This window comes from Scyliorhinus torazame, chromosome 25 (genome assembly GCF_047496885.1).
Source record: "Scyliorhinus torazame isolate Kashiwa2021f chromosome 25, sScyTor2.1, whole genome shotgun sequence".
Classification (NCBI taxonomy): domain Eukaryota; kingdom Metazoa; phylum Chordata; class Chondrichthyes; order Carcharhiniformes; family Scyliorhinidae; genus Scyliorhinus; species Scyliorhinus torazame.
In genome coordinates this window covers 11,585,550-11,601,266 of record NC_092731.1, presented here as the reverse complement: position 1 = coordinate 11,601,266, position 15,717 = coordinate 11,585,550, and the positions used below count along the sequence as shown (strand labels likewise).

At 45.2% G+C, this 15,717-nt stretch overlaps 1 protein-coding gene across 6 annotated transcripts in view; it reads right to left on the bottom strand.

Moving 5' to 3' along the window:
* c25h19orf47 (chromosome 25 C19orf47 homolog) overlaps window positions 1-15,717 on the bottom strand; it is a 43,252-nt gene that overhangs the window by 10,898 nt on the left and 16,637 nt on the right. For 2 of the 6 annotated variants that reach the window (XM_072489996.1, XM_072489993.1), the window contains exons 3-7: window positions 12,543-12,657; window positions 6,991-7,072; window positions 5,545-5,673; window positions 3,171-3,317; window positions 2,755-2,825 (exon numbers count right to left, since the gene is read on the bottom strand). In XM_072489996.1, the coding sequence (XP_072346097.1) occupies window positions 2,755-2,825; window positions 3,171-3,317; window positions 5,545-5,673; window positions 6,991-7,072; window positions 12,543-12,657 (544 nt within the window). The remainder of the gene's footprint in view (window positions 1-2,754; window positions 2,826-3,170; window positions 3,318-5,544; window positions 5,674-6,990; window positions 7,073-12,542; window positions 12,658-15,717) is intronic. The other 4 variants (XM_072489999.1, XM_072489994.1, XM_072489995.1 and 1 more) reach the window with 3 other exon arrangements.

Genomic DNA, 15,717 nt, shown 5'->3' with positions numbered 1-15,717 from the left:
ACCTTTCTTTTCTTTGGGATGAACCTCTGTACTGTGTCCTCAATTACTCCCAGAAACTCCTGCCATTGCTGTTCTACTGTCTTTCCCACTAGGCTCTGCTCCCAGTCGATTTTCGTCAGTTCCTCCCTCATGCCCCTGTAGTTACCTTTATTTAACTGTAACACCTTTACATCTGATTCTACCTTCTTTCTTTCAAATTGGAGATTGAATTCGACCTTATTATGATCACTGCCTCCTAAGTGCTCCCTGACTTTAAGATCTTTAATCAAGTCTGGCTCATTACATAACACTAAGTCCAGAATGGCCTGTCCCCTCGTGGGCTCCATCACAAGCTGTTCCAAAAAGCCCTCCTGTAAACATTCAATGAATTCCCTTTCCTTGGGTCCACTGGCAGTATTATTTACCCAGTCCACCTGCATATTAAAGTCCCCCATGATCACTGTGACCTTGCCTTTCTGACATGCACTTTCTATTTTGTGGTGCATCTTGTGCCCCTGGTCCTGACCACTGTTAGGAGGCCTGTACATAACTCCCATTATGGTTTTTTTGCCTTTGTGGTTCCTCAACTCTACCCACACAGACTCCACATCATCCGACCCCATGTCGTTTAGTGCTATTGATTTAATTTCATTCCTAATTAACAAGGCAACCCCGCCCCCTCTCTGTCTTTTCGATAGGTTGTGAATCCCTGGATGTTTAAATGCCAGTCCTGAACCCCCTGCAACCATGTCTCTGTGATGCCTACCACATCATACCTGCCAGTCACAATCTGGGCCACAAGCTCATCTACCTTGTTCCGTACACTGCGCGCATTTAAATATAGCACCTTTAATTCTCTATTGACCGTCCCTTTTTGTTTTCTTAGTGTGGTGGACCTTGGTTTACTGAGCCTTTCCATACACTGTGTCATAGTTTGTGGGATGGGGACTATTGTAACCTCTCCTGAGTTCTGTCTTTTCGTGCTTTTTTGTATTCCTAAGCAGCTACGCTTCCCACTGATTACTTCACCTCTTGGTTCCCTGACTTTCCCTTCCCCCCCCAATCTTTAGTTTAAAGTCCTATTGACCACCCTATTTACTCTTTTCGCCAGAACACTGGTCCCAGCTCGGTTCAGGTGGAGACCATCCCAACGGTCCCCCCTGTCCCAAAACTGATGCCAGTGTCCCATGAAAAGGAACCCCTCATTCCCACACCACTCTTTCAGCCACGTGTTAACTTCCCTTATTCTTGCCTCCCTATGCCAATTTGCACGTGGCTCGGGCAGTAATCCGGAGATTATGACCCTTGAGGACCTGTTTTTTTAATTTGAATCCTAGCTCTTTATAATCTCTAAACAGGTCCTCTTTCCTAGACTTGCCTATGTTGTTGGTACCGACATGGACCACAACAACTGGATCCTCCCCCTCCCTTTCCAGTATCCTTTCAAGCCGGTCAGAGATGTCCCGCACCCTAGCACCGGGCAGGCAACATACCATGTGGGACTCTTTATCCTGCTCACAAAGGATACTATCTATCCCCCTGATAATAGAATCCCCTACAACTACAACTTGCCTATTTACTCCCTCCCCTTGAATGGCCTGCTGAACCATGGTGCCTTGGTCAGCTGACTCATCCTTCCTGCAACCCTGTTCGCCACCCACACAGGGAGCAAGTGCCTCATACCTGTTGGACAGAGTCAAGGGCTGAGGCTCCTGAGTTCCTGACTGCTGGTTCCCTTTACCTGCCTGACTTGCAGTCACACCCTGCTGTCCCTGGCCACTGGCAGGATTTAAACTACTTACTCTGACAGGTGTGACTGCCTCCTGAAACACAGTGTCCAGGTAAGTCTCCCCCTCCTGGATGTGCCTCAGTGTTTGAAGCTCAGACTCCAGCTCATCAACTCTGAGCCGGAGCTCTTCGAGCAGCCAACACTTACTGCAGATGTGGTCGCTGCAGCTCGCAATGGGATCTGCCAGCTCCCACATCAAGCAGCTCAAGCACATCACCTGACCAGCCATCACTAATTAATTAATTTAATTTAAGTTTATGGTGGGGGCAGCTTCAGCCAATCAGACACTACCCTGCACTTTTAACTGAAAAACAGCACAATTAGATTAATCACTTACCTTTCCTGGTTACCTCACTGCACCAAACTAGCAAATTCTCACTGTCTGTATCTCTCACTCCGGCTGTGTCTCCTTGACCTGCGCAATGCTAATAATATAATATAATAATGCCAATAATAATATAATATGGCACTTACCTCACACCAATGGATCTTATTATTAGGTTAGAGGAGGAGGGTGGGTGGGAGACACTACACGTGTAGTGTCTCGGGTTTCCTCTCCACCAGAATTTATTGGGGGGGGGGGGGGGGGGGGGGTCATTGTCTCATTGAACGGCGGAACAGAATCAAAGGCTGGGTGGCCTCATCCAGCTCCTACGCTCCTTGTTGTTCCCCAATCCCAACTGTTTCTGCAGCCAAGTGGCTGACTTCGGTGTTTATGAATTAAGTATGTAGTATGGAGGTGAAGTCATGCATGAATGGACTGAATAGAGTTGGCAGATTCCCTTCTCTGAAGGAGATTAATAAACCAGTTGGGTCATTTTACTTGGTGCCAGCAAATCGACTCCATTTTGCAACCAGCCATGGTGCAATTTGAACTCAGGAGTCTAGGTTTCGACGGTTCATCTGATTTTTCTCACTGAAAACAAAATCAAGCTGGATGCTTTTCTTTTTAGATAATAATATGTTCCAGCGCATTCAGGCCTCACCTTACTCCCGGTCGTGGTGTCTGCTTTCGCTTCTGCGCCAAGCCGATCAAAAACAGACATTCTCGGCAAGCCTGGAGCAAGAGGATGAAAGAACAAACATTTACAGCACTGGTACCCGCTCAGTCATTTCAAACATACAGGAGAGAGATTGAAACCTGTACGGTTAGGATTTCGTTTCAATTAGAAGTGTTAGCGTCTTGCGAATTCGAAGGTTTCTGGTGTCTAAAGTAGAGAGGCAGGAGCGGCAAGTCTTCAAATTGGCGAATCAGCGATACTAGATTCGCAGCAAAGAATTGGTAGCCCTGTTTATTAGTGCTAGGATATTTACAGGTTTAGTGCACACTACAACACAAGGAGTACTTGCTGTGTTAGCATGCTGCAATCACCCAACAGTAAGCACTGTGTGAGCACTTTACCTTTCCCGGCTTGCTGCTCCAGGATTTTCTTAGTTTTTGCGGTTGTCCCTTTTGGCATACTGATTATGTATTTACCTTCCATTTCCGCAGTCACACGGCGCCGCTTTGCTGAGGTTTCGGGACCTGGGTCAGCTGGTCTGGTGAGAACTGAACAACAAAACGCCGATGGTCAGTTTAAGGTGTGAAGAAAGGTCGATCGCAAAGGAACGGGAAACACATCTTCAAGTCAGATTCTAACGACCTCCACCACATCTTGTTGTCCAACTCTGAAGTGGTTTTAACGCAATTTATTTCACAATTCAAGATGTTTTATAATTTAGAGCATCCAATTCTTTCCCACCCCTCCCCCCCGATTAAGGGGCAATTTAGTTCGGCCAATCCACCCACCCAGCACATATTTGGGTTGTGGGGGTGTGACCCATGCAGACACGGGGAGAATGTGCAAACTCCACATGAACAGTGACCCGGGGCCGGGATCGAACCCGGGTCCTCGATGCCGTGAGGCAGCAGTGCTAGCCACCGCAACACCGTGCTGCCCTCATCACAAACAATTCAATTTTTAAGCACCAATTATCTTGCCGCACTAAAATTATCGAATAATTTGCATTATCATTGAAAAGACCGATTTGAATTAACAGTGAACCGCGGGTGATAACTCGTACTACATCAGCAATGACTGCTAAAAACCATCACCGTTTTTTGGGGGTCACAGTCACCCCTATCAGTCTGCAGCCACATGCAGAAGACGCACGCGGTCAAAACGGCCATTCTATTCTTCCCGAGAGCAGTAGAGAGAGAGAGAGAGCAAATGCATTCAGCTGGCAGGATTCATTAGCAGAAAGTCAGAAAACACCATTGAGAATTTATCCTGCGAGTCAAATTGGGAATTCTATCCCCACACTTCACTACATTCTGTCCACATAAGCAAAATATTACGCTATCAACTGGTCACAAGTAATATTTTGCAGGCCTGGCTATAAGATTGGCTAAAAATACATCATTAATTGAAGATCAAAGTACAATCTGCTCCTCTCAACTATTAACTCATTGAATTATGGGATGGGACAGGAGAGGACCAGGTCGCCTAAGGCACACAGAGCAGAAGAGCCGCAGGATCACTGGCTCCCAGTCAGCTATCGGGAACAGGAATGGTGGGCTGTCACCACAGTTATTCCTCAGCACTTCAGTTTGGAGAAAACAAGGAGCAACCAAGGTTCCTGATGTGGTGCATAATGGGATACTCAGGCTTGACAAATTGCTGGTATAAGATTTTATAAGTGCTTACAGTATAAAAGAGCTGACTGGAGTATGTGTCGTAAGAAATGTGACCTTTTGGTTACAGGCTGGGATACGTGAATGACTGGGCATTGTAGTAAATCGTCAAGTTAGATAAGGCAAGTGTGTGTTTTTTTTAATTTTAAAGTGCCCAATTCTTTTTTTCCCAATTAAGGGGCAATTTAGCGTGGCCAATCCACATCTTTGGGTTGTGGGGGTGGGACCCACACAGACACAGGGAGAATGTGCAAACTCCACACGGACGGTGACCTGGGGCCGGGATCGAACCCGGGTCCTCGGCGCCGTGAGGGAGCAGTGCTAACCACTACGCCACTGTGCCGTCCTCGGGTTTGTGTTTTTGAATAAAATGCTGCATTGTTTGTGTTAAAGAACAGGCCATTCCTTGACTTGTGTGAGATAAAGAACAAAGTGAGTCAATGATGAAGGATTGCGAGGATGGTATAAACATATGGAGGAAACTGTACAACTTTGAGAAGCCTCTTCGAGCAACCTAAGGGGTGCCGTCCCCTGTACGCACACTTGTATTAATAAACTGCTGCTTGATAAACCTACAGCTGATTCTGTGTCAAGAATCTTTAGATTCTCCACATCAGTTCCCAATCCTGTTTGCTATCCTGTGACACTTGCTGGAAAGCATAGGGGAAGTTAGGGTTGGGTTTAGCTATGATTTCCCACCCCTGTCGCACTCAGATAATATGCTGACAATCATGGTTTTGGGGTCGGGTAGGAAAATCTAACTGAGATACTAGAGAGCTGCCAGAACCTGGGGAACAAATGCCCCTCACATCCTGTATCCTCACATCCTCATCTTGTTACCGACAAGAGGCAAAAGGAGACAATGGTGCGGGAGCGGAGGATGATCAACAGTTGCACTGAAATCTATTTCCCTGTCAGATGTTATAACGTGTCTGTGGCCAGGAAAGGAGAGAGAGCTACCAAACCACGGGAACGGGTGAAAGGAAAGTAAAACAAAACAAAGTCTAAACATGCATCACACAGGGCTTACAGCCTCAAGCTTCATGCTTTAAGGTAACAGGAAAATGGTGACCAGCTTTCAGGTCTCCTTCCCTTTGCATACCTGCTTTCTTTGTGGCAAGTTTGTTGGCCACAGTGACGGATATCTTGGAAGTGTTGGTTTCAGATCTCCGGACAGGAGTAGAAGGTGGGGAATCTCTGCTCAAACTGTTAGCAATCATTCTAGAGGCGGCTAAAGGGGGGAAAAAATAGAGAGGACACATGCATATAGCACAGACCCAGACACTAATTAACTTAGTCACAGGAGTAGTAACAACCCTTTGGGCAGAATCAATCCCATTTCTTCAGTGTCATATAAACAGTCTAGTCGTTCCACAAAAAAAAAACCCTGAACTTCCTGCCTAAAAACCACTCTGATAATGTTGTTAAGAATAAACAAACTCTGTTTTTCATTGATGGAAGTGTTATGAAGTATTCCCCACCGAGCCTCTAAACTCAATCACTCGCTACGATTTTGCGGGGTGTCTGTTTCTCAACGTCAGTGCTACTGTGTGAGTAGAGATAATATAGGCACATCACCCACTTTGGGTCCACCACATACATGCTGTGTGTGTGACCCAAAGTGGTTCTACAGCAGCCACATTCGCACCCCAAGCCAACACGAGCTTTGCCACCCAGGGCGATTACGCAGTGAACCGCAGCAGTTGTTGTTTCATGTACCCCGAGAGCTACGGTAACCCAAATTACTGGCCGGAACTCACATTATCATTCAGCGTGGCGTGTTTGACCCCAGTTCGCCTGTTAATTCACACGTACCACAAGTTGATTCTGAACGTTACGAGTCTGAGAAATATCTTGTAAATAGTCTTATCTTTCAGAGGTTGTATAATAAATTTTATTTTTGTTTGTTCAAAACCCGTGGAATCTTGTGGCTTTATTCCAAAAGCAGCTGTCTTTAATCTCAACCATTATCTACTACAATCAAAACGTCACCAGTCCCTGACCAGACAGTCCCCTCACATCCCGGGTCTGGCCGAGGATCGGAAAGATCTTGATGTGCAGAAGAGATTCTGCAATCATTTACTGAAGAGCGACGACGCTTTGAAAAGTAATTAATTGGCTGCGAAGCACTTTGGAATGCAAGTGTGCAATGTCTCCTCTTTAACCGACTTCAGGAAGTTCTTGGACCGTTTGGACTCAACACTGACAGCGTAATTCCAGTGCGCTCTCAGAGCTCTTTCACTTTTCGGGGGGGTGAGTGTAACTTTGTGATGCGTGCTGAAACTCGCCTGCACAGCTCTCTCCTGACGTCCTGTTGGACTCTGCAGCTACAGACTAACTGCAGCATGGGGTACACAGCATAGGAACCATCTCAGTTTAAGGCTACAAGCTTATACAGATAAAGAGTTTGCAAAAACGCTTGAAGAAGTTGCAAAAAAAAAAAAAAAAAAAAAAAATGTGATTATGCAGTCGTGCAAAATAAAATTACAGTTTTAAAGGCCATCCAACATTTACAAAAAATAATCATCTGCAAACAGGGTTTACTTACGAGAGTTGCCCGTTCTTTTTAACTCGAATTGCACATTTCCGTGGCTGGTGCTTATAGATTCTGTGGCCACCTTAGCAAGTTCCTAGAAGAAGTAGGAGGTCCAGCTTAAGAAACTATGCAGTGTGGCTCAAAATGACCGGGGTTAGGGAACAAGTGCAGACAGAAGATAATCAAGAATGTTCTCAATAGGGCTTCAATAAAGTTTCAGGGACAAGAGGAAAGGGAGAGGTATGATAATATATCCAACATTTCTAAAATATATTATTGGGCTCAAAACACCCATTACTATAATTTTAATAGCAATTTCAAAAGAAATAATCAATAAAAAGGGTGTAATAGAGAAACTCAAACACCGAGGGTCGCTATTCTGTGATACAGAGAGCTGAGAAACAGAGAACAATGCAGGAGGTGGGAATTTGGTCCATCCACTGTGCGCCAATTCTTGCATAAAGCAATCCAGTTAATCCCATTCCCCAGCTCTTCCCCACATCCCTACAATTCTTTTTCCTTCAAGTATTTATCCAGTTCCATTCTGAAGGCTTTAATCGCATCTGTGACAACGACTGTAGCATGCAGTGTATTTAAAACTCTAATCACTGATCAAATAAAACAACTTTCCTTCATTTTCATAGAATCCCTACAGTGCAGAAGGAGGCCATTTGGCCCATTGAGTCTGCACCGACCCTTGGAAAGAGCTTGAGCCCAAGCCTCCACCCTATCCCCGTAACCCTACCTAACCTTTTGGATACTAAGGAGCAATTTAGCACGGCCAATCCACCCAAACTGCACATCTTTTGACTGTGGGAGGAAACCGGAGCGCCCGGAGGAAACCCACGCAGACACGGGGAGAAAGTGCAAACTCCACACAGACAGTGACCCGAAGCCGGAATCGAACCAGGGTCAATGGTGCTGTGAGGCAGCAGTGCTAACCACAGTGCCACCGTGCTGCCCAAAGTTACCTTTCTTGCCAATCACCCGAAATCTGTGGCGGGATAAAGGGAGCTAATGTTACAGGCTGCTGACCATTCACCATTCTGTTGAAAGTTCAGTGACCTGAAACGTTAACCCTGTTCTCTCACCAGAGATGCTGCCCGACTTGCTGAGCATTTCCAGCATCTCTTTTTATGCCAGATTTCCCGCATGTGCACTATTTTGCTTTCGCTGTGCTGTCTGATTAGTGGCGGAGCCTCTGCAGAGTATCTCTTTATTTATTCTACCTGAACAAAGAGTTAGGAGGAACATAGAACATAGAACATAGAACAATACAGCGCAGTACAGGCCCTTCGGCCCACGATGTTGCACCGAAACAAAAGCCATCCAACCTACACTATGCCATTATCATCCATATGTTTATCCAATAAACTTTTAAATGCCCTCAATGTTGGCGAGTTCACCACTGTAGCAGGTAGGGCATTCCACGGCCTCACTACTCTTTGCGTAAAGAACCTACCTCTGACCTCTGTCCTATATCTATTACCCCTCAGTTTAAAGTTATGTCCCCTCGTGCCAGCCATATCCATCCGTGGGAGAAGGCTCTCACTGTCCACCCTATCCAACCCCCTGATCATTTTGTATGCCTCTATTAAGTCTCCTCTTAACCTTCTTCTCTCCAACGAAAACAACCTCAAGTCCATCAGCCTTTCCTCATAAGATTTTCCCTCCATACCAGGCAACATCCTGGTAAATCTCCTCTGCACCCGCTCCAAAGCCTCCACGTCCTTCCTATAATGCGGTGACCAGAACTGTACGCAATACTCCAAATGCGGCCGTACCAGAGTTCTGTACAGCTGCAACATGACCTCCCGACTCCGGAACTCAATCCCTCTACCAATAAAGGCCAACACTCCATAGGCCTTCTTCACAACCCTATCAACCTGGGTGGCAACTTTCAGGAATCTATGTACATGGACACCTAGATCCCTCTGCTCATCCACACTTTCAAGAACTTTACCATTAGCCAAATATTCCGCATTCCTGTTATTCCTTCCAAAGTGAATCACCTCACACTTCTCTACATTAAACTCCATTTGCCACCTCTCGGCCCAGCTCTGCAGCTTATCTATATCCCTCTGTAATCTGCTACATCCTTCCACACTATCGACAACACCACCGACTTTAGTATCGTCTGCAAATTTACTCACCCACCCTTCTGCGCCTTCCTCTAGGTCATTGATAAAAATGACAAACAGCAACGGCCCCAGAACAGATCCTTGTGGTACTCCACTTGTGACTGTACTCCATTCTGAACATTTCCCATCAACCACCACCCTCTGTCTTCTTTCAGCTAGCCAATTTCTGATCCACATCTCTAAATCACCCTCAATCCCCAGCCTCCGTATTTTTTGCAATAGCCTACCGTGGGGAACCTTATCAAACGCTTTGCTGAAATCCATATACACCACATCAACTGCTCTACCCTCGTCTACCTGTTCAGTCACCTTATCAAAGAACTCAATAAGGTTTGTGAGGCATGACCTACCCTTCACAAAACCATGCTGACTATCCCTGATCATATTATTCCTATCTAGATGATTATAAATCTTGTCTCTTATAATCCCCTCCAAGACTTTACCCACTACAGACGTGAGGCTCACCGGCCTATAGTTGCCGGGGTTGTCTCTGCTCCCCTTTTTGAACAAAGGGACCACATTTGCTGTCCTCCAGTCCTCTGGCACTATTCCTGTAGCCAATGATGACATAAAAATCAAAGCCAAAGGTCCAGCAATCTCTTCCCTGGCCTCACATAGAATCCTAGGATAAATCCCATCAGGTCCCGGGGACTTATCTATTTTAGGCCAGGTGCTCCCTCACCCCGCGCAGACCGCACATTCATGAACTTCTACATCAGTTTCACTTTCCCACGCGATCCCCACACTCCTTGATCCCAGTCTGGAATGAACATGGCTCAGCAACCATACCCTTTGGCACAGAGAATTCCAAACGCTCGCAATACTGATTGAAGAAGTTTCACCTCTTCTCAGTTCTAAATGGTTGACCCCCTTATTCTGAGACTGTGACTGTCCTAGACTGCCTAGCCAGGAGAAATAACTCTGTCAAGCCCTCCAGAAGTTAATTAGTTTCAATGAGAACATCTTTCATTCTTCAAAACCTCAGGGAATGTAGGCTATTCTGCTCAATCTTTCCTCTTCGGGCGTTCAGCTCATTCTGTGAATCAATTTGCACTCCCTCTGAGGCAAGTATGCTGCTCCTCAGGTGGGGGGAATGTTTGTTTTCTCTCACTCTCCCACCCCTCTCCCTTGTCCCCTCTTGTCCCTTCTCGTTCCCTCCCTCTCTCAAAATTTACAGCACTGTAGCTACTTTGTGACAATACAGTGTACGTTGATTCGGTTAGCTGTGTGGTACATGTTGGCAGTGATTAACTTAAACTGCGAAATGCTGTGACCACTCCCCTGTAAGCAGTGTCAGGTTTCTTGTGCGACCGAGTGACGTGTGAAATGCATATGCAATTGGCCAGAGGTCAGAAATCAATCCTGAACCATGTACCTGCAGGACTTGACCCATTTCGTGTTCACACCTTGGATAAACTGAATTGCTTCATGTGAAAATTTGGTCCTGTCTAAATTTTGCCGTTTTTGAGAGCTTTTCATAAAAATCTTGCTTTACTCACCGAGGCTGATGACCGTCGTAACTTTTTCACCATCTGAGTGTACAGGGTTAATTAAACGCTTTAACATTGAACATATTTGTTAAACACTTTGTGTTTTTTCCATTTATGCCCATGGCCTCAATAAGGAACAAACTGGATACTACACTGACCCTACACAAAGACCCAACCAAACAACTCATCATAAATATCGTTTCCTCAATCAAGGAATCCCCAATCCCATGGTTGACAGAACTCTCGACCATGTCTGGTCCATTTCCCGCACATCTGTTCTCAGCCTCCTTCCCAGAACTATGACAGGGTCCCTTGCCCTCACCTCCGCCTCGCCAGCCTTCATATTCAATAGATCATCACCTCCAGCGTGATGACACCACCAAAGATAACTTCCCCTGCTCTCCCCTTTCAGTATTCCAACAGTACCGTCCCCTCTGCACACTATGGTTCATTCTTCAAGTCCCCCTCCTACTGCACGTTTCCTTGCTAGTGCAGCAGATGCAACGCACTTGACTTTTTACCTCCGCCCTGCTCATTGTCCAAGGCCCTGAACACTCCTTTCCAGGTGAAGCAGCAGTTTATGTGTACTTCTTTCAGTTTGGCACACTGTATTATTCACTGCGCGCAGTGCAGTCTGCTCAATGTCGGGAATACCAGCTGCAGGTTGGTTTGGCCGCATTGCAGAATGCCTCTGTTCAGTTCGCAAGCGTGACCCCCAGTTTCCAGTGGCCTGTCATTTTAACTCCCCACCTTGCTCTCATGCTGACCTCTCAGTCCTTGGCATCCTGTAGTGTTCCAATGAAGCTGAACGCAAGCTCGAAGAACATCACCTCATCTTTCAACAGCCATCCGCACTCAACTCTGGGTCAATAATATTAGAATGGAATCTCTGGCCCCATTGGGTTTCGTTTCTCGGAGTAAGTTTCGGTTTTACTCTCATTTTTGCTTTAGTGGTTCGTCATCCTGCCACTCACACTGTTAACGTTGCAATCCTGTGCATACTCTAGTTGTAAAAGTGTGACAACTTGGGGAAATGTTAGGACATTATTCTTAAGTACATATAAGAACAGGTTTCCCCCAATGTGTTTGCGACCCCTGGGTTTTGTGAACAAACCTCTGTTTAAGAAAGACTGGCTTCCTTTACTGAGAGAACACGCAGCCAAATGTAACACATCTGCTCTGGACACCGTTTGTTTCTTTGCTCGTTTCATTACCACTCCTTTCAGCCTCACGCCAGCCTTTTTGTCATTTAACCTCCCCTGTCCTCCAACCTATCACAGATCTTCACTTTATTGCTCGTCATCTTCCCCCGACCTTTCACTTGCTCAAAACCTTATTACATTTCTAACTTCTGCCACTTCTGAAGAAAGATCGTCGGCCTGAAACGTTAACTTTGTTTCTCTCTGCACAAGAGCGGAGTATTTCCAGCATTCTCCGTCTTTACTTCAGATTTCCCACATCTGCAATATTGCACCTTTGAACTAAATCTTCCACCTCTCCAGTTGTTCCAGGGAAGGCAACCTAGTTAGTATAAATTGCCCTGTTTCCCTTTACATTACAGACACAATCCCATATAAATAACCGTCTCGTGCATTGATTTTACGTCCTAGTGGTCACATTTAGAGGCTTTTTCCACATTCATTTCCTTCCTGAACCGCATCCATCCCCTCAATTCAGAGACAGATACAGTAGCAATGAAACCTGCCAAACAAGTAATTTGGAAAATATACTTCGGAGCAAAGCTATGTATAGATTAATGCCGCACCAATGGGAGTTAGTTCAAAACATTATTTGTTATTACCTAATGCAAGTTGAGTGGCAAATAACAGAATTGAGAGAAAGCAAATGGTTTTATATCACTATTGACACAAATACTGAAACAAGAGGCCCACGTACAGTGTTTAGTTGAAGGAATAACTTTACCAGTCCTCACCTGCTTGTACACCACTTTGGCATGTTTGAGAATGGCAATAATATCTCCAATGACAGAGATGCCCAGCTCGTTCATGATATCTTTGGTGAGGTCCATGAGCATATTCTTCTGTATCCTGGGAGAACAAAAACAGTTTAAACGTAGGTTTTTCACCGCTGGGATGTTGCATCAAATGTCGCCATGATTCCCGTGTGGGTTGCAAAGGTCATACAGGAGATGAGCCTGGGTATTCTCAATCCAGTCCCTCATCCATATTGGTCTGTCATACAACAGTCCCCAAATCCAGCACCAACTGTTGACCTTACTTTGAAAGAATCATCAAACAGCTATGAGAGGAATTGGGATGTTATTTTTCTCTCGCCAATATGGAACTTTGCATCTGCAAACTGAAAGCTCTTTCTGTACTCCGCTGTTGTAAACAACATGAATTCTGATCATTTGCTCTCCTTACCTTAGAAAGGATATGCTTAACTTAGAGAGGGGTCACAAGGGTTCACTGGAAAGCTCTCTGGGCCAAGCGGGCTGCCCATGGGGAGAGGTGAATAGAATAGGCCGATAAGCACTGGCGCTTAGAAGAATGAGAATTGATCGAAATGTGTAACATTCTAGGGCGGCAGAGTGGTGAGCACTGCTGCCTCACGGCGCCAAGGACCCGGGTTCGATCCCGGCCCCGGGTCACTGTCCGTGTGGAGTTTGCACATTCTCCCAGTGTCTGTGTGGGTCTCACCCCCACAACCCAAAGATGCGCAGGGTAGGTGGATTGGCCACGCTAAAATTGCCCCTTAAAAAAAAAGAAATGTGTAACATTCTTAAGAGAGCTTAACGAAGTATGCTGAGGGGGCTGTTAATTCTGGTCGGAAAGTCTAGAACATGGGATTTGAGTCACAGGATAAGAGGGCAGCCATTTTAAGATGAGGAGAACTGCTCTACAGATTTGTTCAAGGACTTTCCCAAAGAAAACTGCTTTTGTCTCCAGACTACTGGTATTCAAAAGCTTGGATCTCAAACGTATGGGCTCTCCGACGAGTCGATGCAGTTTAACAGAAAAGCCTGCTAGAATTATTGCTGAGAAAATCAAACCATACTCAGTGCATTTAAAGGTAGATTGTGATGTGTACTCCTGACCTAGTTAGAGGTATAAATTGCTTTCTTGTACAACTTTATTTGTTGATTGATTAGTTGAATGTCTTCATCATTGAACAAGACAGTTCTTTCAATCACAGGACACCCCCAGTAATTTAATACATGAAGCCATCTGTTACTTAACTCACAGGCACCGTTAGGTTACAAGAGAATGGGGACAGAACGGGAAAGATGACAGCAGAGAGAGGGTGTTGCAGGATGGAATGTTTGGTCACAGGGCAGAGCTGAAGCAGAGCTCAATGCATTTTTTGAAAAGGGAAAACTGGATAAAATATTTGAAGCAATAGAATTTTTTGGGCAACCGGAAGAAATCAGTTTTGAACTGCTCAAGAAAAGAACCCGTATAGACACGACAGCTAAATGCCTCCTTCTGTGTTAGAGACCTTTATAGTTCAATAGCGAAATCAACACAAAACCTGGTGGGAATGTAAGTGTCACACTGGTGTAGTAGGATGTGTTTGGGCTCGGCAAGGATAGGGAAGCTTTCCTACCACTGCTCTATCCAATTTAGGAAGGAGTTGGAGCACTAGTGTTACTGTCTGACATGGGAAATATGATATATTGGCCTTGGAAAGAGGGAAAGAGTGAAGGGTAGATTTACCCTAATGATATCTGGGCTCCAAGGATTAAATTATGAGGTGCGGTTACATTGGAGTTTAAAAGGTTCGGGGGTGATTTTTCAAGGTATTGAGAGTAGATAGAGAGAAATTACTTTCTCTGGCTGGGGAGTCTAGACTGAGGGGACAGAGTCTAAAATTTACAGCCAGACCTTTCAACAGTGAAATGGGAAACACTCCTACATACAAAAAGGTGGCAGAAGTTTGGAACTGTCTACCGGAAGCAGCAATTAATTCCAAATTGTTTGTGAATTTTAAAGCAGAGATTGATAGACATTTATTAACCAAAGGTATTAAGGGATATGGAACAAACACATGGAGTTAGGCTGCAGACCAGCCACAAACTCATTGAATGACTGACGGATGAATCTCGAGGGGCGAAACGGGTTCCTCCTGCTTCTGTCACCACTATTAACTGAGCAGCTTGTGGAACCCTTTAGAACTTCAACCACATCCCTGCCTCAGAGTAACTCGTTGGAATTTAGAAGGATTTGGCAGGGGGTGCCTCTTATAGAAACGTATAAATTTATGAAGGGAATAGATAGGATAGATGCGGAGAGGTTGTTTCCACTGGTGGGTGAAAGCATAACTAGGGGGCATAGCCTCAAAATAAGGGGAAGTAGATTTAGGACTGAGCTTAGGAGGAACTTCTTCACCCAAAGGGTTGTGAATCTATGGAATTCCCTGCCCAGTGAAGCAGTTGAGGCTCCTTCATTAAGTGTTTACAAGATAAAGATAGATAGTTTTTTGAAGAATAAAGGGATTAAGAGTTATGGTGTTCGGGCGGGAAAGTGGAGCTGAGTCCACAAAAGATCAGCCGTGATCTCATTGAATGGCGGAGCAGGCTCGAAGGGCCAGGTGGCCTACTCCTAGTTCTTACATTATGTTCTTATGTTAACTTGTTCTGTTCAAACAGGGAATAAATTCTAAGCCCTTCTCCCTATTATGGTTTAGCAATTAACTTGTCAGGGCCTCAAGTTTACAAACTGACTGGGTCCCTGGGTCGCATGAGGGGATCATGGTGGGGAGTTGGGGGGGGGGATTGATGATGCAAGCAGCCTTCTTTCTGTCATTTGATTTAATGTAGAAACAAAGGAATTTTACAGCCACATTTGAAGTATATCTAATTAGAATGCGCAAAGTGCACCTTCTCCTCTTCAATACAAAACATGAGTGATATTGCAGGAAATCTCAATGAGATTCTGTTTCACAGAGATCTAGGATACAGATTCACGACCATAGCACATGCAGGTTCCCACCCTGATTCATCACCAAAATAAATGATTTGCTCCTATCTCTGGATTATATTAATGAGATAACAGTCAGGGCTCAAACATGGAAATCTTTTAGACGCTGGCAATGCATACCTTTAGGGTTCTTTAGTAAGGAATCATTGGCAGAAGCTCACAGCAGGA